A 24,476-nucleotide genomic window follows, 5' to 3' on the forward strand; every position below is an offset into this window, starting at 1 on the left:
TTTGATTTCACATATGATTAATTACAATAATTAGATATACAAAAAACATAATCTAGGGCAAGGAAAAAAATCGGTTGATATAAAGATACAAAATTAATATAAGTATATCAAAACATACAAATATAAGGTGAAAAGAATACTACTTAAGTATAAGTAAATTTTTGTTCTGTAAAAAAAAAAGAAAAACATCACTGTTAAAACATAGTTATTTGTACCTACTTAGGCCGGTTAGCAAAACACTGAACAAACAGATTTTAAGTTTAGAATCTGAATATCTACATCTCCGATTACTGGCTTTGGTCACTGAATGAATTCATTCGTCATTATCAGAGGCCATACCGCGAAATACGAAAATCGAATTTTCGTTATCTGCCTCTCTATCGCTCTTGCATATAAAGAAATTTAGATTTTCGTATTTCGCGGTAGGCCCTCAAACACCAGAGTAGTAGAATCTATTATCTATGGCATAGGCAATAATCAGAGCCCATAAACATTTAGATCTAGATTCAAAATCCGTATTAGACGGTCTTAACACGGGCATTCTAAAAATAATAATGGCACTTGTTTGACTATATATAAATCTTTATCACTATTGTAAAACGTCCGGGCCGGCGGGTTAAGTTAGCATAGCCAACATGCAAACTATAGTTAACATTAACTAAACATAAAAAGCCATTGGCAGAAAATATTTATTTTGTATTAGGTACCGTGATTCCATATGAAACATTATCTTGGACAGCGTCGTCACCAGGATGCTGCTTAAAACATCTGACACAGATCAAAAGGCCTATTATTATATTATATATATGAAACATTATCATGTACACTAAATCGTGCAAACAATATCACAAGATTTAAAGCCTCTATATACTCACCTTGCAACAAATCGCATGTGTGTTTTAATACATTTCAGCTTTTGATCGATCAATTGAATTCGATAAACACACCTAGGTACATATAGCCGACAATGTACCCATCTAAAATGGCATGCGAATTGTTGCAAGTAGAAGACCTAGCAGCAAATAAATAAGACAATTATTTTTGCACGCATCGATGTGTAGATACTATTGCAGGTACAGCGTACAACTGGTAATAATTAGACGCAACCAAATATTTTCTGCAAACAGTTAAAAATAACGGCCCTAACATAGACACAGCTAAACTAATTATAACTCTTCATTCGGATCCTCAGCATCAGCCAGCTTAATAAGACCGATGAAACTCTTCTCTGGCTCCATCAACGAATGCCTATCCCCTCCGGTATTCCGGACGGCCAGTCTGTCACCCGCTTTTAAGAATAAAGCGGCCGCAGAAAAGCAGGAATTCGGTTTCTCGAGGGGTTCGCTAGAGTGAGACGACTGCGCGCATTGGATGAGTGTCTCTCTCCCTTCTATCTCAGCGTTGGTGCGGTGGAGCACCCAGGAGATTATGTCGTGGGTATCCAGGTAGTAGATCTGTGGGAAATGGAGTCAGTATTATATCGCGGATATCAGTCAGTTATACTTAAACTAGCCAGAATGACAATCGTACATAGACAAACGGCAAACGAAAGTCTGAAATACAGATGTTACACGTGTTACATTAAATTAACTACTTATTTAATTTTCAATTGGCGTGTCCTGTCAACGATTGACCGATTATCATCTTGTCTCAGCCCCTAGACATAATTAGACAGAACAGAAGGAATAATGGATGTTTATTGTGCAGTTTTTAAGATGTTAATCAATAAGGAACATTTATCATTAATTATACGCTTCAAAACTAGTTCTAAATAAAATATCGTATAAGACAATATTTCTATTCAATTTATTATAAAAAAGTTTTTTTTTAATTACAGTAAAGTAAAAAAGTTTCCGTAACACCTAAAGATATCATTATACTGTCACTGTCTACAATTTTCTTTTGTATTCGTTCACATTGTATCGAAATCGAACTTGTTTGCTGTACAACTTCATAGAAAATTATAATTTCTAGCTATTATACATAATTTGTAATCCGATATAGATACCTCGAGGGACGGAAGTTGAGACTATTATAAATTAGTTTTGTTATAGGCTCCGTGAAGTTTGTTTCTATTGCCCTTGCTGTCTAAAGTTAGTTAGTTAGTACCTTTAGGGATTTGAATTGTTTTGTGGATAATATTGATAAGTTATATTATACCTATGCAATGTTAATAACCAAACACAAAGTTAACTATATCTACATATCACTTAGAATACAAATATAATCCGCAAAAATACATGTAAGTATTGTGATTTTATATTATGTATTCATTTTAATCAAGATCATATACAAATAGAAAGCACTAAAAATGTTTTATATTCATAATTCATAATTTATTCATTGCATTTATTTATTTATTCATTCGTAGGTACAACGGGCTTAATATTTAGGGAAGAATCGGAAACTCCCAAATACAATGGACAATATCTCTAAAACTATTAAAAAATGCATGATAGGTACACATGGGAGTGATTGATTCTAAGTATGTAACACCTAGCACCTAGCCAACCATTTTCTATTATTTATGGAGTCGTATTGGGATGATCACTTCCACTAGAAGAGGTATATTGTGTTGTGTCCCTCACGTTATGTCGCGTGAGCTTGGGGCGCGGGGGCGGGGTCGACGTGGTCCAGGGAGTACACATTGTGGGAAGCTTCGTGGGCTGCACTCACACGTGGTTCACGTGGTTGTGTCTCACCTGAACATATACGAGGTACACGCCCTTATCTCTCAGATGGACACGGCCCTTGTTGGTGAGTTTGGGGGAGTGCGGGGACGACATAGTCCAGGAGGTGGGTCACACGTTGTAGACACAACGACACTCACCTGCACATAGACCGGTACACGCCCGTGTCTCTCACGTGAACATGGCCCTTGTTGGTGAGTTTGGGGGAGTGCGGGGACGACATAATCCAGGAGGTGGGACACACGTTATAGACACACGGACACTCACCTGCACATAGACCAGGTACACGGCCGTGTCTCTCACGTGAACATGGCCCTTGTTGGTGAGTTTGGGGGAGTGCGGGGACATAGTCCAGGAGGTGGGACACACGTTGTAGACACACGGACACTCACCTGCACATATACCAGGTACACGCCCGTGTCTCGCACGTGAATGTGGCCCTTGTTGGTGAGCGTGGGGCGCGGGTGCGGCGACGACATGGTCCAGGGGGCGGGGTACCACACGTTGTGGGGGGCGTCGTGGGCCACGCGGATTAGCCCGTTGCCTGTAATAAAAATATACATTTTTGATAAAACATATTTCAGTACATATGTCTATTATTCTAGTCGGACTAAACGTTAAACGTTGCAGTGGCGTTAGCGTTGCTAAAGTATGAAGTTCTTCATTCAGGTTAAGTTAGGGTATGCACGACGGATCTGAAATGTATGGGAAGATCCGCGGGTCCGGATCCAGATCCGGATTGCAAACCCTAGCTTTAGTAGATAGACATTGGCTATTAGCCATTTTCGAAATTACCCCTGTGAACCTATTAAAACAATGATAAAAAGTATAAAATCAGCTTTTTTATCATTCATCAATTTTTCTAATTTGATAAAAATAAAGTTGCCGTGTTTGTTTTTCTTTTGTCCTAGAGTTTCTAATCAAGCCCATTGTAACTCTAACTTCTAGGTACCTAAATTGACCTTTTGAACGACAATGCCGGCAGAATAAAGATTAGCATTTATTTTCTCCCCCCTACCACAGTGCCACAACTCCCCCTCTCATTATGAAATAATGGTTGTTTTGCAACAACGACTTGCTTGTTTGTGAGCTATTTTTAAATTGCACAAGGAGAAAACTTTTTTCTGTAACAATCTCAGTACCTACATTTCAATTAACTGCAAAATAAGACAAACGAAGTACTACATATTATATAATCTGTGACTTGGCGCTTATTTTTCTCTAGAACTAATTATTTTATTTAAGGTGAAGTAGGTTCTGAGTAATCTCCCAAAAAAGTTAACTGGGGCTTGAAAAACTGTGACAATTTATTTTACAAAATATTTTATACGAAATGTTTTATCACAATAAAGAATTACACGTCCACAATCTAGCAGGTAATCCGACTAATCCGCCTAGACCGGACACACTGTCGCTGTACCGCGCAGAACGGGGCCATTTTATTTAAAGTTGTCCCCCACACTTTTTTTTTTTAATTTGTGATTTTTTATTAAATGTTATTTCTACTCAGAATCATGAGCTCTTTTGATCCTAATAGTAGAAAAAAAGTGTCAAGATTTCCATACGTTTTTCTATCTTTCCATTCCGTGACCGCCATACAAAGTCTATGAAAAAAATGGTAACGGAATGGAAATAAAAACCTTGGGACACCTTTTTTCTCCTATTAGGATAGAAAGAGCTCATGATTCTGAATAAAAATAACATAAAATTTCACAAATTAAAAAAAAAAGATCAGGGGTCAAGGGGGGAGGGGATAAAATGGCCCAACGGCGGAGGCGCGGCGTCGTGTGTTCAGTCTAGGCGGTGCCACACCGCTACGTGGGTTCTCTGCCTTGTGCAATTTACATCACACTGTACCTTTGTAATGCTCGTGCACCTCCGGGTTGAGATGGCTGGTGTTGCCGTGGAAATGGGCCGCCACGAACGGCCGCCGGCCCTCCTGCAAACGATTACAATTTTTAATACTTACAATACAAAGGATCACATCAAGTATCATATATAATTATAATTTAAATAATTTAAGCTGTTATTTTAAAATAATTGCGTAAGTTTGATTTTTTGGGAGCGGTTTTGACTACTGTGGAACTACATATGTAGGTCGATTTCTTCATAAATCGTCTCATAATATTTATTATTTATTTATACAAGACGAAATTTGTTTCAGACCAAGCGTACTGAGTAAACAAGCAGTAAACCAATTTTTTGCAAAACAATGTAATGATACATAACATTATTCTTTTGATACTTGAAGTTAATTTAACGTTCTACTTAGCATTATCCCGAGCGAAATAAATTGAATTAAGGTAAAGACACGCTCATGCGATCAAAAGTAAACCTTATAACGTTAAATTAAGATTTATAATCAGTTGTGTGACTTTTTGGTACAAAACACTCATCTAAGAATTTGGAGCGAGCAAGGTCGACAGAGACAATTCATTATAAAAAAAACATAAATAACATAAAAAAGGTTTTTATAGCGCTATTATAATGCGGGTTTAAATCCTGGCTCGTACCAATGAGTTTTTCGGAACTTATGTATGAAATATCATTTGATATTTACTACTATCTTTTCGGTGAAAGAAAACATCGTGAGAAAACCTGCATACATCTGCGAAGAAATTCAAAAGGTGTATGTGAAGTGAACTCCCCAATCCGCATTGGGTTAGCGTGGGGACTATAGCCCAAGCAGTGGGACGTATATAGGCTTAATTATTTATTTATTATAATGTATTTCTTGTCCACTGCGGAAAAGTAAATAAATAATATTTCATTTGCTCCACTCGCATGTAAAATTAACGATGTTATTTTCTTACAAGCACAAAATAATTATTAAGTATTAAGAAAAACCTAATCGTGTTAAATAATAACTGTTATCAGCTCAAAGAAAATTCAATTTTCCACAACTAAAGAATAATGATACTAAAAAATAAATGATAGTACAAAACCCTAACACTGCCGTGTCACCTGCAATCGACCGACGTCAGCGGGCTGTCAACGTGTTAATTAGTACTGACGTCACGAGCGACTGGGCTATTATTAGACCTCCAAAGTTTTCTCTCATTTTCTTGGCTTCAGTGAGCTGCTTAACCACGCATAGCAACCCTGAGACTTAGGGGCTAAGTGACATTCGAAAACTCATTGAGTTGTTACCTATATACTCGTAAATTCTCGTGCAATACACCTATATGTACGAGTATACAGTTCAAACAGAGTTTTACGTGTTATGCATTACCTATGTCGTGTGTGACTTGATTTTAATAATATTCTAAAATAAAGTTTATGATCGCTTCAGGCTTCTCAAATAAATACACCTATACCTAAATACTTATATCACATAGGTAACTAACTCTAATTTCGTGCATAGGTACAACACTAAAAACTCTTCTTATAAGTGTTATGGCCAGGGGCGTATTTACCCTAGGGCCATCCGGGCCATGGCCCGGGGCGCCAATCCCCAGGGGCAGCATATAGGGGCGGCATCGGATCGCATTTTGTTTTTCTTCCTTGACTTCTGGGGCGGCGAAACGTATTGGCCCGGGGCGCCAAATTTCAAAATACGCCCCTGGTTATGGCGTAGGTACCCTATGCTGTTGTAGATATTTGCGTAGCATTTTTGAATGCTTATAAAAATTAGCACTCAAAATATTTAACTTATACCTATACTGGTTATAGTTGTAAAAAAGTCTTCAGAAGGTAAAATAAAGAACTGTTATCACATTTTAGATATGGGGAAACTAAGCATTAATGTATTTTATATGCACCTACTTGGGAGTCCGACCCCTGCCCTCTTTTTGAATGACAAGGATCAGCATACATTTTTAAATTTTCCATCCATACCTTTATGTAGGTACACTTGACCTAGTTTTGTATCTGGGTCTGTTTGTATGAAAATCAGCATAAAGGATGAGTCACGCTAAAATGGTCCGAGTCCTGGCCGAGGCGTCCGGCACTTTATTTTCAAATTTTGATGATTGGTAATCACGAGAAGCTTTATATATGAATTGAATTGTTAGATGCCTCGGCCCGGACCCGGGCCGTTCTAGCGTGAGTTGTTTTTAATTTATGTAGCTAAACGGATCAAGTCTTCAGAATTAACTAAATACAATTTTATTGTCAAGAGAATAATAGCGTGTGTGTGGGGGGGGGGGGGGGGGGTATTTTTAACAGCTTTCTCGCAGCTAGCATCTAACTTAACCATAAAATAGATACTGTCATTCGCCACTAACTGGCCGGTTTTAGTAACTGGCCGCCCTAAACTAAAAATGAATTCTATTCACCTATAAACAGAATTCATTTTAGTATAAGGCGGCTACTTATTGAAGGCTGGCCAGTTAGGTATTGAAACCTTACACTAAAAATGAACTCCGTTTACAGGTGAATAGAATTCATTTGGTGGCCAGCAATTACTAAAACCGGCCAGTTACTGGCGAATTACCCTAAATGTAGTAAATACAGAGTTCTCATTGCCTAATCAAAAAAACGAAAACGAAAAAAAGAACTATATTTGATAGCGGATAACCTAAAAATGCCAAATGTCGCAAAATTGTATTGAATTGACATCGATCAGCGTACCCTTCCAGTTCGAAAAATACTATAATAAGCCAAACGCAGTACCTAAAAGAACCGCTTGCGGCACAATACTTATTGTGGGGTAATTTATGAGCTTAATCACACTTCTATAGAGATATTCTACTTCGTAATAATTACTGCTCGAAGTATTCGTGAGCCGAGTGCGCCAGAGTAATTAAGAGATATAACACTGACACCACAATACCTAACTTTAATATTTGCGTTCATATGACGAAACTAAAACCATTTGAAGGGAGTTAGTGTGCGAGCTCGCCTGTTCTAACATATTTGCCAAGCAATAGGGTGCCCAACTAGCAAAATAGTCGTATAAGAATTGATTTACTCAGCCTGTAATCGTATAACAGCCGAGTTACGGTTGTTGAAACACCAATATATCGTATAATAGCGGTTAACTCGACTATTTAGCAATTTTCGCTAATTAGTGCTATAATCATGTCGTATAAACGTTTATAGCACTATCTTTTAGCACTTTTATTCCACCTTTTAATAAATGCTGAGTTAGCGCTACTAAATCACTTTTATTCAGCATAATTGTTCTATTAAAATCATATAACAGCTATAGAATAGCTAATTGTCTGAATAAGGCGCTTTAATACAACTGTTACTCAATTCTCTTCTCTGTTGCTATAAAAGCTTATTAAAAGCAATCCAATAACCATTTGGCAACAATGCTGCTGTAACAGCGCGCTTATATCATAATTCGGGTAATGGGGTTCAAACCGCTGTTATAGGAGCTGAAGTGTATTTACAGGTTTTATTCAAAATGTATTCAGTTTAGAGTACTTTTAAAGAGTTTTGAACTACATTAACAGCACAAGTCAGCCATGTTGTCGTTTCAATATAGTCCGGTGGCCAACTGCATGAAACCCTACCTGATAAAAAAATAGAAAAATCCTACTCTGTAGGGGTAGCTGACTTTTAGTAGCATCAACTGCTCTTGGTCGGCCGCGGCTTAATTTGGCAAATTTTGCGCAAATGGCAAAATAGTGGCACAAAAATTCATCAAAAAAAAACCCCATCTTATTGAACACAAATCGAATCCAATCCCCATCGAATTGAGGACAGCAAAACAAAAGTGGTCAGCTACATCCTGTGTTGGCAGGTTCCTGTGTCCTACCGAATTTGTGGTACAACGTGACAGCTACAATTTACCTCATCGAAAAATAGAATGAAAAAAACTGATTGTAATACCTACATTAAATTTGTTGACGTATGTCTTGGTCGGTCTCACCTTAGCCTGGCAGCTTTTGCAGTCCGTCCGCATTAAAAAAAATGTCAATGGCAGCTATCCTACCATACAAGTGACATTCTATTTTTCGATGAGGTAAATTGTAGCTCACTTGGTACCACAAATTCGGTCGGACACAGGAACCAGCCAACACAGGATGTAGCTGATCACTTTTGTTTTTTGATGAATATTTGTACCACTTTTTTGCCACTTGCGCAAAATTTGCCAAGTTAAGCCACGGCCGTCCAAGAGCAGTTGAAGCTGCTAAAAGTCAGCTACCCCTACAGAGTAGGATTTTTCTATTTTTTTATCAGGTAGGGTTTCATGCAGTCGGCCACCGGACTATAAATCCATAAACATGGCGACATCATGTGCTATAAGTGTAGCAGTAAACGCAGTTACTCGACTTATAGTCGAATTAATGAGATATAAGAGAAACTAGATCGTGTAAGCAAATTTTTACTTATTTTAATTAATATTTTTTTATTGAAATTTAAGAAAATAGACGGCCCATGAATATATATGAACCAGTGCCTTTGGTTTTATCAATAAAGTATTTTTCGCGCTAGGTTTTACTGTATTACGTGTACTTACAGACAGTAAAAACTTATGTACACAATCACGGTAAAAATAAATGTCATGGATGACAGCAGTAAAAAAATACTTAAGTACCTTTTTGTTTTATTAGACACGTGAAGACGATTAATAGGCCTCAAACATAATAAAATAATTGTAATATAATCGCTTACCTGAGATCGTTTTTAGCACATATTAGTTGAATAAAAGCATTTACTGCACTCTTACACATTTAAAATGCCGAGTAAAAGCAATTCGGCTACTTTTACGAAACATTTTTGCTGAGAAAAAGCAGTGCGGCTGCTTTTATAGAACACTTTCACTGAGTAATAGTAAATTGCTAATGTTTATAGAACAAATAGTCGAATAAAAGCACTATCGTTGCTATTAAAACACTAGAAGCGCTTTTATCCACTTTTACTCAACTCTTGCAGCATCGATTTGCTTCTTATACAGCGCTTACTCGATTTTTATAACACTTTTAGTCTGTATAAGTGCGCCTTTTCGCGTTGAGTAAACGCTTACAGGACTTTTATTCGACTGTTTTTACACCTTTTATAGCACCAAAAAGCGAAAATAAAAACGTGCTCTCAACTTTTATAGCACATAGATTTGCTAGTTGGGTGGATTTCAAAATCCTGCGAAAACTTATGGTTCGGTCTTTATAAAAAAAACTAGTAGGTTGTGCGAGTTGCAACTTTTTTATATGTTTTTAAGAACTATTATCTTCATGTTCCTTCAATTACCATCTCCAATAATTTAATAGTTTTTTTTATATAAAATGTTTTATGTGTCTAAAATCATCACCGTCTACCGGAAAAATCTGAACCTTATTGTTTGCAGTGAAAATTATAGCATGCCTATCGTACGATTGCGATTTTTCTTTTACTTATATCTTTTCCATGTTGTTGTTTAACACATGGGAAAATATGCAATAATTCCTTCACCGAGAAAGTACATTTAAAAATATTTAAAATTTTGTCACGAATATTCGTCAACACCGTCATGGTAATGTCAATGTGAGCTTATCTCCGTGTATGAACAACGAAATACCGCTAAAGGTCCTTGCCCTATTTTTCACTTTAATATAGAATGCCAAAAATGATTTCACTATAAAGTCACATCATTGAATCGTGAGAAATATTACGAACAAATTTGTAAAACGTAGTTTGTCACAACAGAGCATCATCACCGTTATGCTTTGGTTTAAAAAAGTTATAAATGATATATTAGAAATAATTATTGAAATGAATGGCAAACTACATGAAGTTTATTGTGTAGCATAGACATTAACTACTATTATTCGTATTCTAGAAATAAAAAGAAGAAACTCTCAAATCGTCAACACCATACCCATCATCACCGGGAAAAAATGACGACCGGTGATGATTTCATGTGTATGGTGATGACGGTTCTCAGAAAGTTTTCTAGTTATTTTGCTATAATTCATTATTAAATTAAGCTGTATGTTTGAAAAACGTTCTCTATGTCTTCTAACACTATATAATGTCTACCTTATAAATGTAGAATAAATGTAGAAGAAGATATGACTATTTTTTTCACACTAGAGGATGGTTAGTTTTAAATAACATTTTGACTGAAGTAGGCAAAATTTAGGTCACTTAGAACTTAGAACATACAAATGTTTATTTTTTATTATCTAATAATGTAAATCGTGCAACTTAGAGTCTGTAATTGCATGTTAGTCGTGTTAAAACAAAGTATTTAAACAAGCAACATATATTAAGTTTTAAGCGACCATAGGCTACGGTACTGGCTCACTATCGTAATGGCCTTATGTTTTTTGATAATATTATATTAATTGATGTATATAATTACAGCAATTAATCATTATACCATTGGGTAGTCACCGGACCCAATACCTAACATTTTGTAACTTATGACATGCATCACAAGTAGGGGTCTTGCAACTCTATAAAACACTGATTATATATTAATGTTTAGCTATTAAACAATATATATATGGATTTAAATCATTATAGCTATTTTTAAAGTTAATTTATAAAACAACAAAAATACAAACTTATGCAATGAATCAAATAATCAAAAAAAAAGTAATATATCATAAAAATTAAGCTCACTGGTAAGCCAGCAATTTTATAATATGATATAAATACCAAGTTATGCAGTAGATAAAAGAAGATGCGGGTTTAAACTGATAATAAGAGTACAATATTGTTAATATGATTTAACATTGAAAAAACCCAAAAAAATAAATGAATACATAAATTGCCTATTTCGGAATATAAATTATTTAAAATTATACAGTAAAAATACTTGTTATATATTTATTTATATGAATAAAAAGTATTTTTTATAATTTTCTAAAAATAATTTATGTAGCTAGTCTTATGTTCAAAAACATGTTATTTGTAATGTTTATTTAAGTTCTAAAGCCTTACAATTAAAAAAAGTTTTTGTTTTTTTAATACGTTTTTAATACATATATAAATTAGTTCCCAAATCGTCATTACCGTACATGCAGTGTCATTACCGTCTATAAAAGAGTCATTACCATACCATGATTGTCATCACCATCTTGCGTTTTTATTTTCCGAAAGCGATAACTTCAAATATAAGCCACAAATGATTGTATAAATACCATAAATATCCTCAATATACAGCCCCCTATTACTTTACCCAGCTAGAATCGTGTTAAATTAAACATTAAAAAAAAAAATTTTTTTGTATGGTGAAATTTTTGGTGATGAAATCCACCCATGAACGCCTGGGGGCGTTTTTATAAACTGGGTGCGTAGACAACGTGCAATCGTTAACCCTCCGTAGCGAACGAAACCCAACTGTCACTGTCGCACTAATGGGGAAGAGTGATAGAGAGAGATGGGAGCGTTAACGATTGGGACGTTGGCTACGCGCCCTGTACTAGTAATACAAACGGGAATCTCCGTGGCGCCGTGGGATGTAATGTAAATTAAGCTATATTTAAGTCAGCTTCCGCTCCGCTGATATTCGAATATCAAGGGCAAACCCCTTAAAACAGCCGTATTCGAACAATGAGATACGTCAAATACTAGATATTGAAACGATATGGATCGGATATGTCAGTGTCAAACAAGTGTCAAAAGTGACGTTTTTGTTTGAAGATCTGATTACCACTAGCTGACGAATCCACCACCAGCTTTTTAGGTTAGCTGTAATTTCACACTTTTTCAAAGTATTTTTATTGTAGGTTCTTATTTGGTTGGCTTGCCATTCCTTAGCTCACCAATAGTGAAGTGCATGTACGCGTGCGGCTTTGTAGTATACAGATCCTTATGAGAGACGGCACACCGCTTGCGTGACGTGTGCGTGTGCGGCTCCAACATTTTAGCGCACGCGCACGGGCACGTCACGCACACGCAAGCCGGTGTGCACAGGCCTTAAACGATGACTCATGTTCTACCGGGCCGGAGCTTCCCGAGCTTCGTTTTCTATAGAAAGCACCACGCGATCACCGATCAGCCGTCATAGAAAATGACAGGTTGGACGCCTCGGCCCGGGCACGGCCCGGCCTACCGTGAGTCATCCTTAAGTCATATAAATAACAGTTGCACTGCGTGTGCTATCAAAATCGTTGCAGAGACTTCTCTTGGTCTAACTCTAGCTTTGTTCATGTGTTATTTAAACTAAACTTATGGTCCTGGGTACTCACGTCATCGCTGTTCCGTACTGTTCTCGAGACTGTGTGCTGGAAGTTGAACATCTTGGGTGAGTCCGAGCTTGAGTACTTCTTCATCTTACGGCGGGGGCTGGAAACATAATAAATATTGCTCATTAACTTTCATGTGTGTGTGAGGGTCAAACATCGTGGGTAAATAAATATTAACCCCCTTATTCATAAAAGTTTACGGGCCTGAAATTGACAGATAAGGACAAACGATTTTATTGGCTAATCGAGGTTTGTAGCGCATTTATGAATGAGGGGGATAGTGAGTAAGGTACTGTACTGACAGTACCTAAGCTTCATGTGAGTTTATTGAAGTGAGAACTTCTTTAGCGGCGCTGTGCACTTTGCGAGATGGGGAAAAAATTATAAACTCGAGACAGCGTAAGGCCTAAGGCGTAACCCTCTCTTCCTACCGCGCGGCGAAAATGTATGCCTGAGCCTGCTGTTTCGTTTAGGCGGCGCAGGGCGCTTGCGTGACGTCACGTGTGACGGACAATGTCACTGTTTTTCGTTTTTTGATTTAAATGCCATCTAGTGAGTTTCCCTCAAACTGGTATTAATATAACTGTAGTACTCACAGTGATGTGCTTAGGGGTTTCAAGTAATGCGACGAAATAACGCTTGATGGCATTAACCTCAATTATACATAGTGCTGCAGATATTTTGCACTAGATGGCGCTGTTATTAATATTTTGAGTTACAATGTCGTTGAGTTTTCACTTGCCGGCACGCGGAGTGCAACCCGTTATTTTTTTGTGAGCAGAATTTGTTTCATTGTTTTTTTTGTGAGCAGAATTTGTTTTATTGTTTTTTTTTTTGTGATATTGTGATTTGTTTTTATAAAGAACTTTTTATTAGTTTATTCATACCACTTGACACTTCTTAAAAGTTAGAAGTTAATCTTGACTTTGAGACTGTTTTTGAAACTAGTGCTCTTGAGCAAGTCTCAAAAGCACCTAGTTTCTATTAAGTATGCACTTTTCACTTAAAGTTCAGAGAACTGCAATAAGAAAGGCTTTTAATGAAACTGTGTTGAAGTTTTAATTGCTCCTAGGGCCCTTTGATAACTTTAACTAAAAAGACGGAAAAGGCCAGGCGTTAGGTAAGGCGAAGGTGCACAAGTGATTTAGAGAAACTACGCGTAACTATTGAAAACTGAATTTTCACTTACCTAATTAATTAAATACTAGGTTAGCTAGGGTCGCCTGCAGGTGAGGTGCCTCGACCGCCGCTCCGGATCGTTAATCGTTATTACTTTTATTCGGACGGAGAGTAGGTACTATGAATTTATTAGATAAGATAATGTTTTGTAAGTATGTGATATTGTTGTAATTTGATCCTTGCGGTTATAACAATGAGCCTAGCCTTCATATACGGGCCCACACACAACATTGACAGAGTATCAATTCTCACACCGCTATGATCCAATAATACTTATACTTACCTAAAGTAATGAATACATTCCTCATTTTATTACATTGTTTTAAAAATTGTATTCTAAATAGCCTGTCACAAAGACTCACGTAAGTAAAAAAATTGGAACGTATATGTACGTTCGTCTTAAATAGTCCTAATTTTATCGGATAAATTATTATTGATACTACAATACAGGACCATGGGCAACTTTGTATGGAGCCTGGACCCAACGCCAACAGAAATGAGAGTAAGGTCATTAGATAGATATTTCTATTTACTTTATTTTGTTCTATGGGCACCAAGCGGAATTCCATTGCAGAACTGAGATATTGGTATTTTAGCCAAAATGTCGTCACCCTTATTATCTAGGCAATAGAGTCCAAGTAAGTAAATTAATTGCTGCAGGGCAGATATTCACGCACCGCCGGGCAAGCAGCAAGCACACTGAATGATTTGCCGCGCTCGCCCGGCGGTGGACTCTATTGCCTAGGTAATAAGGGTGACGACATTTTGACTAAAATACCAATATCTCAGTTCTGCAATGGAATTCCTCTTGGTGCCCATAGAACGAAATGAAGTACAGATAAATACCTATCTAATGACCTAACTCTCAACTCTGTTGGTTTTGGTGCCATTTAGACGCATAGTTCTTTCATGTAGTTGGCTCAATAGAAATCCACAATGTTTAGGATGTAACTAACAAGTTCTATTCAGTTTGTTTCTAACAAGTTGTATTCATTTTTCTGACTGTGAACACGATACTTAGGTAAGGGACGAATTTAATATGAAATAGAGAGTCACATTACTTCATCGGTCTACGTTTTCCAATACGTTTGTCATGTGCTATTTCGTGATAGACCAATATAAATCACAATAACATTTTTTTTGTGGGAACTAACGAAAAAAATCGAATAAAAATCTAATGGAGAGAGCTCAAAGTATATGAAACATCCATATACTTTTTTATCATATTTCTTTTTCACGAATTTCATATCGGTCCCATGGGAAACCTTGTTGAATATCCATGGCCATCTGAATACATTTTTACAGTTGGACATCCCCATACTACCTATTACTGGGATGCAAAATAACTTTTCCCCATAGAATCGAGGCCATCTAATGTTGTCTAACCATGTATCAGTCTATTGTCTATTGTGTCTCTAGAACATATGTCTATGACGTATCTCCATTGTACCACCGTGGCAGTTACGACGTTTGGATATAGAAGTAATATTGTACGTTAAGGGATAATGGATGAATTATCGGCATATTGTTGGATTATAGCATTTATAGCTTGTCAAGAGGATGCGGATAGCAGGTGTAAAAATGTATTATTATTGGTAAATAATGTATAATAAATAAAGTGTGTATTGTTGGATTTTGGACGTAATTAGGTGACATGCCTTGGTACAAAAACAAATAACAAGATAATTAAATCCATAGTAACACTGTCTGTCTGTCTATCTGTCTGTTACCTCTTCACGCTTAAACCGCTGAATCGATATAAATAAATATCCCCACTGGGGGGGGGGGATATCGCGGTAGGGATAGGTGGAATAGGCGATATTTTGGTATGGAAATACTTAGAGGCTCAGGGAAGGAAGTAGGTTAGCTTTTATCAATCATCATCATTCCACGCAGACGAAGTTGCGAGTTTCAAATATTTGTCAAAGCCTAACCCAACCTTACTCACTTACATGTCGGGCCTTGCTCAGTCTAGGGTTCCGTAGTTACCCGTCCATCACAATATGAGGAACGCCTTAAACGAGGGCTATATTACTAAGTATCATAATATTTTCGACGACCGGTCTGGCCTAGTGGATAGTGACCCTGTCTGCTAAGCCGATGGTCCTGGGTTCGAATCCCAGTAAGGGCATTTATTTGTGTGATGAACACTAATATTTGTTCCTGAGTCATGGTTGTTTTCTATGTATACAAGTATGTATATCGACGCCTAGTACCCATAGTACAAGCTTTGCTTAGTATGGGGCTAGGTTTGATCTGTGTAAGATGTCCCCTAATATTTATTTATTTATTTTATACCTACCTAACAAGTAAAAGTCTTTCTCTTTAAATGAACTTAATGCCCATTTTTCCAACACTACAATGTTAAGCTCAACAGATAAGTCCACAACAATCTCACACATAGCTTCACTTCCGTCTCCCAATATTTCTCCGCTCACTCTTACCCCAGTCACAGCTGAGGAGATCCGGAAGATAGTTGGCACAGTTAAATCTAAAGCCGTCGGCCACGATGACATTGGACGAGTTATGGTAATGCTTATTCCAGAAAATATACTGCCTGTACTCACCCACATAATCAATTTTTCCCTCATATCTGGGGTTTTTCCGTCTTCTTGGCGCAAAGCCTATGTTCTCCCGCTTCCCAAAATCTCTAACCCGAGCTGTCTCAATAATTTCAGGCCTATTTCGATTCTTCCTTTCTTTTCCAAAATTCTAGAAGCGGTAGTCCACAGCCAATTCTCTAAATTTATCAATTCTAACACCCTATTGTCTAATTACCAGTCTGGTTTTCGTGCGGGACATAGTACCAGTACTGCGCTTCTGAAAGTCACGGAGGATATCAGGGTTGGCATGGAATCCTCAAAAGTCACGGTACTGGTACTTATTGACTTTTCTAACGCTTTCAATGCAGTTGATCACGACCTTCTTCTCGCTACCCTCTCTCATCTTGGGATCTCGTCGGCTGCGTCTGCGTGGTTCGCCTCATATCTCGGTAACAGAGCCCAGGCTGTGCGTGCTGGTCACTGTTTCTCGGAGTGGTGCGATTTGAAAGCCGGGGTACCGCAAGGTGGTATCCTCTCTCCTCTTCTTTTTTCGGTTTTTATTAACCACATCACTTCGGGAATCAGGGGCGCTCACCATCTGTATGCAGATGATTTGCAGTTGTACACACAAGCCGATGTTATTGATATTAACTCTGCCATAGCAGCCATCAATGATGACCTGAACTTCATAGCCGATTGGTCAAATCGCTTCGGCATATATGTAAATCCATCTAAGTGTCAGGCCATCATTGTGGGAAGCCAGCGTCAACTCCTGAATTTGGACACCTCCTCTGTATCACCAATAATGTTTGATGGTTCGTCAATACCTGTCTCGAGCCAGGTTAAGGATCTCGGTATTATAATCGACAGGCATCTATCTTGGGACGGGCAACTTTCGGAGGTTAGTCGAAAGGTCACTGGTACTTTACGCTCTCTATATCCCTTAAAAAACTTTCTCCCAATATCCACCAAAAAATTACTTGTGCAGTCACTAATACTACCGCTCATCGATTACGCTGATGTGTGCACGACAAACATTTCACAGAGTTCACTTAACAGGCTCGATCGCTTGCTCAATAACGGCATTCGTTTTATTATCGGTCTACGCAAGTACGACCACATATCTCATTACCGTCGCCAGCTTAACTGGCTCCCTATTCGGCAGCGTAGGACTTTCAGAATTCTTTGTTTGCTTTTTTCAATACTGTTCGAGCCATCTGCTCCCAGTTATCTTAAATGTAGATTCAGTTTTGTAACCCCTCGCCCGGGTTGTGAACTTCGTTCCTCCCGCTCTCTTAAACTTTCGGTATTTCCTCACCATAGTGGTTTTCTCTCTTCTTCCTTCACCGTACAAGCAATCCGCCTCTGGAATTCGCTCCCTCTGACGATCAGACAGGCTCCAAGCAAGTTAACTTTCAAACGTTTGCTTTATAACCACCTGCTAAGGCAGGCACAGTAGGAATTAGTAGGTAGGTAACCCTTAACGCACGTGCAATTATATGTATTTGTATATATCCTTGTTTATATGTATGTATGTATATATATATGTATGTATTTAGTGTACTCGTAGTCATAAGGTATAACATAATTATATATAGTAGGTATTTATTTAGAATGTTGATATTTTACTTCGCTCAAAAGTTACGTTTTTTTTCTGTTTATTTCTCACTGCACCCACATGGACTCTTTTCTGTTTCGCCCTATGGTTGACTGGTAGAGAATGCCTATAACGGCATTAAGTCCGCCTGTTGTACTTTTTGTATGTGCAATAAAGTTTAAAAATAAATAAAAATAAATAAAAGGGTACCTACACCTTCGCAACGCTTTGTACCATTAGGTCCATTAGTCCGTGGCGCTCACGACAAAAAAGTGTGATATACGGCAAATGATGATGATGGAATTTCCTTTTGCAGAGTTGCTCCTTTTGACTCACAGATTGATTTAGGAAGGGGAGCCAACCGGATTTTTGATGCAAAATATTGACTTATGGGGGGGAGCCCCCCGAAATTTGTAAACTATTTTGTTTGGCTATGTGCGCAAGTTTGGTATCATTTTCGGGTAAATCAAGGATGCTAAATTCAGTTCTGATATTTAATTTATACGGTTTCATATAAATAATTAAAAAAAATTAAAAAAAAGCGAATTTATTTTTTTCGTATCGTATTTCGTAAATCAATCTGTGAGTCAAAAGGAGCAACTCTGCAAAAGGAAATTCCATCATCATCATTTGCAGTATATTTAAGTGAACACCAGGGACTACATCACGCTCAGCGATTGTTATCCCATTTAGGGTCCTAGCTAAATTGGTAGTTCAATAGCTATGGAATGTCCAATTGAGCTAGAACCCTAAATGGCTTAACATTCCCGTGTGGTGACATATTCTTTTTACTAAGGCGGCAAGACTGTGAAAACTCAAAAACCGCTTAATTGATCATGTCATGTTGGCTATAGTTTTAATTGAAAGAAAACGGACACATTGAAAAACACATTGATTACCTACCATTGCGTGTTACGTGCTTCTAATATTGGCGACAATATGGGGCATTATCTATGAAAAGGGACCTTATTGTCGATGGCGCTTACGCCGCACAGCGTCGCGCGGCATTGTATTTATATCGGAGCATCGTTAATAATGTCGTAAGCGCCATCGACAATAAGGTCGCTTTTTATAGATAACGTCACATATAGCAATTTGTCCAACTGTTTATATTGCAGCACTTATTGGCAATAAACCGTCTGTCAGCAACAAGACTTGCGTGCATCCGTAATAATTGACACAATTGCTTTGTTATTGCTTATCAATATTCGTTTTACAATGACTTTGGAGAACATTTGTTGTTTCGTTTGGTTGTTGTGTTATTAGACGTATATAATGATTGTATTTATGTAAGTATCTATGTCGGCGGCCGATCGTAAAATCAGGCAGAGCAATTCCTAGGCATATCGTGAAACGTGAAAGCGGTCCAGGTACATTCTTTTCACACTTCGATCTTCATCTAGGTATTCTCTAAATTTTTTCTAGGTTTTGAAAATTTTTTGGAAGTTAGTATGTCAGTTTAGAGGTATGTATTAATACTATTAATTGAGCCTAAGTTGCCTAATTCACACTAATAGTAGGTGTTATAAATGCGAAAGTGTGTCTGTCTCTTACCTCTTCACGCTTAAACCGCTGAACTGATTTGGACATGGTATGGAGATAGTTTAGGACCCGAGAAAGGACATAGGGTAGTTTTTATTAATCATCATCATCATTCCATGCAGACAAAGCCGCGGGCAGAAGCTAATAATAAATAATTACCTGTCTTCAGGCTTGGTAATGACGGCGTCGTTGGCGTTGGAGTCAGGAAACACGCTTCGCTTGTCACGCGCCGCGGCCTCCTCTCTCTCCCTCGGCGCCCCTGTCCAAATATGGATATTTTAAAACGATATTTGCATAAACAAATAAAATACAAACTATCAGCTTTAATAGCTTTGGTTTGGATCATCATCATCATCATCATATCAGCCCTTTATCGCCCACTGCTGAGCATAGGCCTCTCTTCTAGTACGCCACTTGTCCCGGTCCTGAGCTAATCTCATCCAGAAGTGATTGGTTTGGATCATATTAAGGTATGTAATTAGCCAAACATCCAACAAAAAACAAAAGTGAACTTTTCGAAATGATGTCTATCTGAAATCACGATTTTTTTTAATTTGGGGCTCCGTCTAATATTTCACTTTCCAAAAGGGTTCCGTCACCAAAAAAGTTTGAGAACCACTCTCCTAACTGAATACCTTTCCATGTTTTCAACCCTTAAGGAAGCAATCCAAAAGTTTCGATGCGCAGTCCTCCAAGAAACTAAGTATTTGAGCTGTAACTCCATTGCTATCTCCTTTCTGAGAAAGTATAATTGGAATTCTGTGTTTGAAACTTTATTGTGCCTTGATGGAGTTTATCTTTGACTTAACTTCTCTTTAAAATTAACTATAATATAACAGATGGAGACCTTTGGTCCCCTTAGACCCAGAATGGCGCAGAACGGCTTTTAGGTTATTTTTTGGTAAGTTTTTCTATCGTAATTCAGTTATGACTCTACATTTGTAATTTGTAACAATAATAAATCAATAAATAAATATATAAACAGAACGGGAAACTTTGTCTTATTCCCGTGGACATTCCATATTCCTATTTCCTCTTATTTTGATTTTATTTTGTTGTGTCTTTAAGCATGGGTGGGCGGACATTGTATATGAGTAAGGGATCACGTAGGTAGTGTCTCTGAAAAGGTCTTTCAAGTTATTTACGTGTTGAAAAAACACCTATTATTGCAAATTAGTCGGCCCTCACTTGTCATAAGTTATCAGAAATTCCTTCGTCATACAATAGCGAAAGCCTGTCTGATATGGTACTTAGTTATGGTATGGATGATGTGGGTAGACAATTAATTTCGTAGAACATTTTAGTTAGGGCGATTTAACACTAGCGTTTTTTAGCGTTTAAGTATATAGACCAAATGTAGGGAAAAGTAACGCGCGTGTAAGCTCGTAAAAACCAAATGTAGGGAAATGTAGCGCGCGTGAAAGCTCGTACCGCCGAAACGAACGTATACGCGCAGAAAAAACGCTAGTCTAAACCGCGCTTACTCCGAGAAGTTGGCATGTCCAACTGTGCCGAAATACCTAGGTATACTATACCCGATACCGGAACTCGCAAAACAAATAGACATAGTAAATACACCCTGTAGACCATGTTGACATATTAATATTACCTGTGACTTGTGAATCAAGTCCATTGAGCATTCGGTGAATCTGGTGAATGTTGGACGGGTGGTCGGAAGGCCGTTTTTGACCCTGCGTGACGACTGACCCCAGTAGTTCTTCCTGTTTCAGGTGCACCATGTTTGTGTGACCATTCTGTAAAAAACATTCATCATCATCATTATTCTTAAGAGCCTGGCTCTTGTCGGTGGAGTAATCGCCATTCCGTTCTTCTCTCTGCCACTGTTTTGAGCTCCTGATACGTCACTACGTTGATTTTCTGTTTGGTTTGGACCAGGCCAAGAAACATTAATGATTTCAAAAGGTTACAGATAGTTTTTAGGGTTCCGTACCCAAAGGGTAAAACGGGACCTTATCACTAAGAATCCGCTGTCCGTCCGTCCGTCTGTCACCAGGCTGTATCTCACGAACCGTGATACTCGTAGCTAGACAGTTGAAATTTTCACAGATGATGTATTTCTGTTGCCGCTATAACAACAAATACTAAAAACAGAATAAAATAAAGATTTAAGTGGGGCTCCTATACAACAAACGTGATTTTTGACCGAAGTTAAGCAACGTCGGGCGGGGTCAGTACTTGGATGGGTGACCGTTTTTTTTTGCCGTTTTTTGCATTATGGTACGGAACCCTTCGTGCGCGAGTTGACTCGCACTTGCCCGGTTTTTCATTTCAACGTCGGTACCTAGTCTAAATGTGTTATCGTAAAAATCAGTTATTAGTGAAAACGTGTTTTCCTAGTGCGAACTAGGTAGTTTTCCGTATCGCCTCAGTGAAAACTTTCACTAGTCAAAACTAGTTTTCCGACACGCCTTAGTTATAAATGTAAATTTTCATGACTTTACAAATTCAAATATCTATCTAATACCTTTAAACGAGCAATTTTTGTTTATTTATATATTTCGGGGATCTCTGAAACGGCTCTAAAGATTTCGATGAAATTTGCTATGTGGGGGTTTTCGGGGGCGATAAATCGATCTAGCTAGGTCTAATCTCTGGGAAAACGCGCATTTTTAAGTTTTTATATGTTTTCCTAGCAAAGCTCGGTCTCCCAGATATTTTTATCAAAACGAGGCCTAAAAAGAGATATTGTGGACAGTTCGCGACCTCGTACCTATGTCGAACACAAGGTAACATACACGTGCGTTCCCTCGTGTAAGTAAGTAATGTTATCTGGGGAACATTGAGGAAAATCTGAACGCGGCTTAGACAACACACGCATGTTTAATATTAATAATAAATGGTTGAGATTGTGGGTGGAGTTGAGCGTTTCTTTTATTATTTGCCATTTTTGTATATTGTGACGTTTTTTGCCACTTTTGTGTTATTTCTACTCAGAATCACGAGCTCTTTCGATCCTAATGGGATAAAAAAATGTCCTAGAGTTTTTTTCCTATTGTGTTACCATTTCCCCATATACTTTGTATGGCGGTGACAAAAAGGAAAGTTTGAAAGGTTTAGGACACTTTTTTTCTCCTATAAGGATGAAAGTGGCTCGCGATCCTGACTAGAAATAACACAAAAGTGGCAAAAAAGGTCACAATATATAAAAATGGCAAAATATAAAAGAAACGCTCAGTTATGATAGCTATGATATGTGGCTGTTCCGCTCATGTTTTAAACTCACCGACACTCGTTGGGAAAGACCTACTTTCCCCACTTGTATCATAAATAACTAATCTGTTTGACGGAGAGAATATTACACTAGCACCCTCGCGAGGTGACAAGACCAAAACGCCGCCAGAATAGCTAAAGACAGAGATCATTGGAAGGGCTTGGAGGAGGCCTTTGCCCAAAAATGGATACCTCACCTATAATGTATGATGTGTTAAACCTTATAATGTTAGTGTACCTAATATTTTGTGAGAATAAAGGTTTTATTATTGTCGTAAGTAGCTATTAGGGTTCATGCATGTGTTAAATTAGTCTTTACGTTTAGGTTGCTATTTTTACTTTTGTATATCATGTTTTACTTTGTGCTCGTATATTATGTTAAATGAATTGCGTGGAATGTTTTATATCTAGTTATAAGTCTAGGATTCATGCTCCTTTCATACGTGCTTAATATTGTATCTATTTATAAGTCTAGGATTCGTGCTCCTTTCATACGTGCTTATAATTAACGAGATTGGCAGAAATAAATAAAACTTACTCTGCATGTAATATCCACTAGTTCAGAGATACATACCGCCCGGCCATTCCTATATAAACCCGAGCCGTTTGTAGCTTATTCAGAGAACTCAGAGAGCTTAACTCTATCACTTGCCTGAACACTCTCCAGTAATTAAAATCAGACATATGTGTTTTTATTTCACACAACACATATACCGGTAAATGGAGGTATAGCGGACTTCGAGACAGCACAGCGGCCAGCGCGTTCCAGCGGCGAGTTTCTACGCTTCACCCAACGAACCCCTTCACGAAAAGTTACAGTCTACACTCCACAATTATTATGTTATTATTGACGGCGCCGTAATGCGGCAAATTCTTTGTCATCTAGCCTTTTGTTGCGATCGATGGGAAAGGCCTAAAGTTCAGATTGATAACATACCTTAGGCCTCCTGTCGTAGTCCTCGTACCAGTAGCCACTCTCCTCGTCATCGTAATCATCATCGTCGTCCATATCATCAGTATCATCTTCAAGTACAGTGACATCTTTTAATTTCCCCATGGCTGAGTCTTTGGACACGGGGCCTTCCTCGCCATCAGCATAGATCTGGAACAATATAAACATATATTAGTTTAGTTTTTTCTGAGAATTAATGCGTACTAGCTAGCATCCCGCCCCGGCTTCGCACGGGCAGAACCTTAACAAATTATACACCTAAATCTTCCTCAATAATCACTCTATCGATAGGTGAAAACCGCATGGAAATCCGTTCAGTAGTTTTTGAGTTTATCGCGAACAAACACACAAACAGACAAACGTAGCGGGGGACTTTGTTTTATGAGGTGTAGTGATTTTCCAGTAGACATATTTGATAGTCTAAAATTTAATAAAATGTATAATTATAACGGGCTTTAGAAAGGCGGCAAATTGTTCTTAGCTGGGTACGTATAATATCGGTGAAACTTATTTTTTTTAACATTAGTTTCTTCTGAGAATTAATGCTTATCCGCCATTAGACACAATTGATATTATAAAATTCAATAAAAATTATAACGGCCTTATATAAAAATGGCAAATCGTTCTTAGCTGGATATAATTTCGGTGAAACTTAATTTTTTCAACTTTCCACGCACT

At 37.8% G+C, this 24,476-nt stretch overlaps 1 protein-coding gene across 1 annotated transcript in view; it reads right to left on the minus strand.

The window, feature by feature from the left end:
• Positions 1-171: 171 nt before the first annotated feature.
• Positions 172-24,476, minus strand: part of LOC134789700 (protein eiger) — a 69,260-nt gene continuing 44,955 nt past the window's right edge. Inside the window, exons 2-8 of the mRNA XM_063760316.1 lie at positions 23,784-23,948; positions 21,225-21,369; positions 19,775-19,874; positions 12,758-12,854; positions 4,548-4,629; positions 3,083-3,234; positions 172-1,454 (exon numbers count right to left, since the gene is read on the minus strand). Coding sequence (XP_063616386.1) covers positions 1,167-1,454; positions 3,083-3,234; positions 4,548-4,629; positions 12,758-12,854; positions 19,775-19,874; positions 21,225-21,369; positions 23,784-23,948 — 1,029 coding nt within the window. The 3' untranslated portion in view covers positions 172-1,166. The remainder of the gene's footprint in view (positions 1,455-3,082; positions 3,235-4,547; positions 4,630-12,757; positions 12,855-19,774; positions 19,875-21,224; positions 21,370-23,783; positions 23,949-24,476) is intronic.

This window comes from Cydia splendana, chromosome 4, assembly GCF_910591565.1.
Source record: "Cydia splendana chromosome 4, ilCydSple1.2, whole genome shotgun sequence".
NCBI classification, from domain to species: domain Eukaryota; kingdom Metazoa; phylum Arthropoda; class Insecta; order Lepidoptera; family Tortricidae; genus Cydia; species Cydia splendana.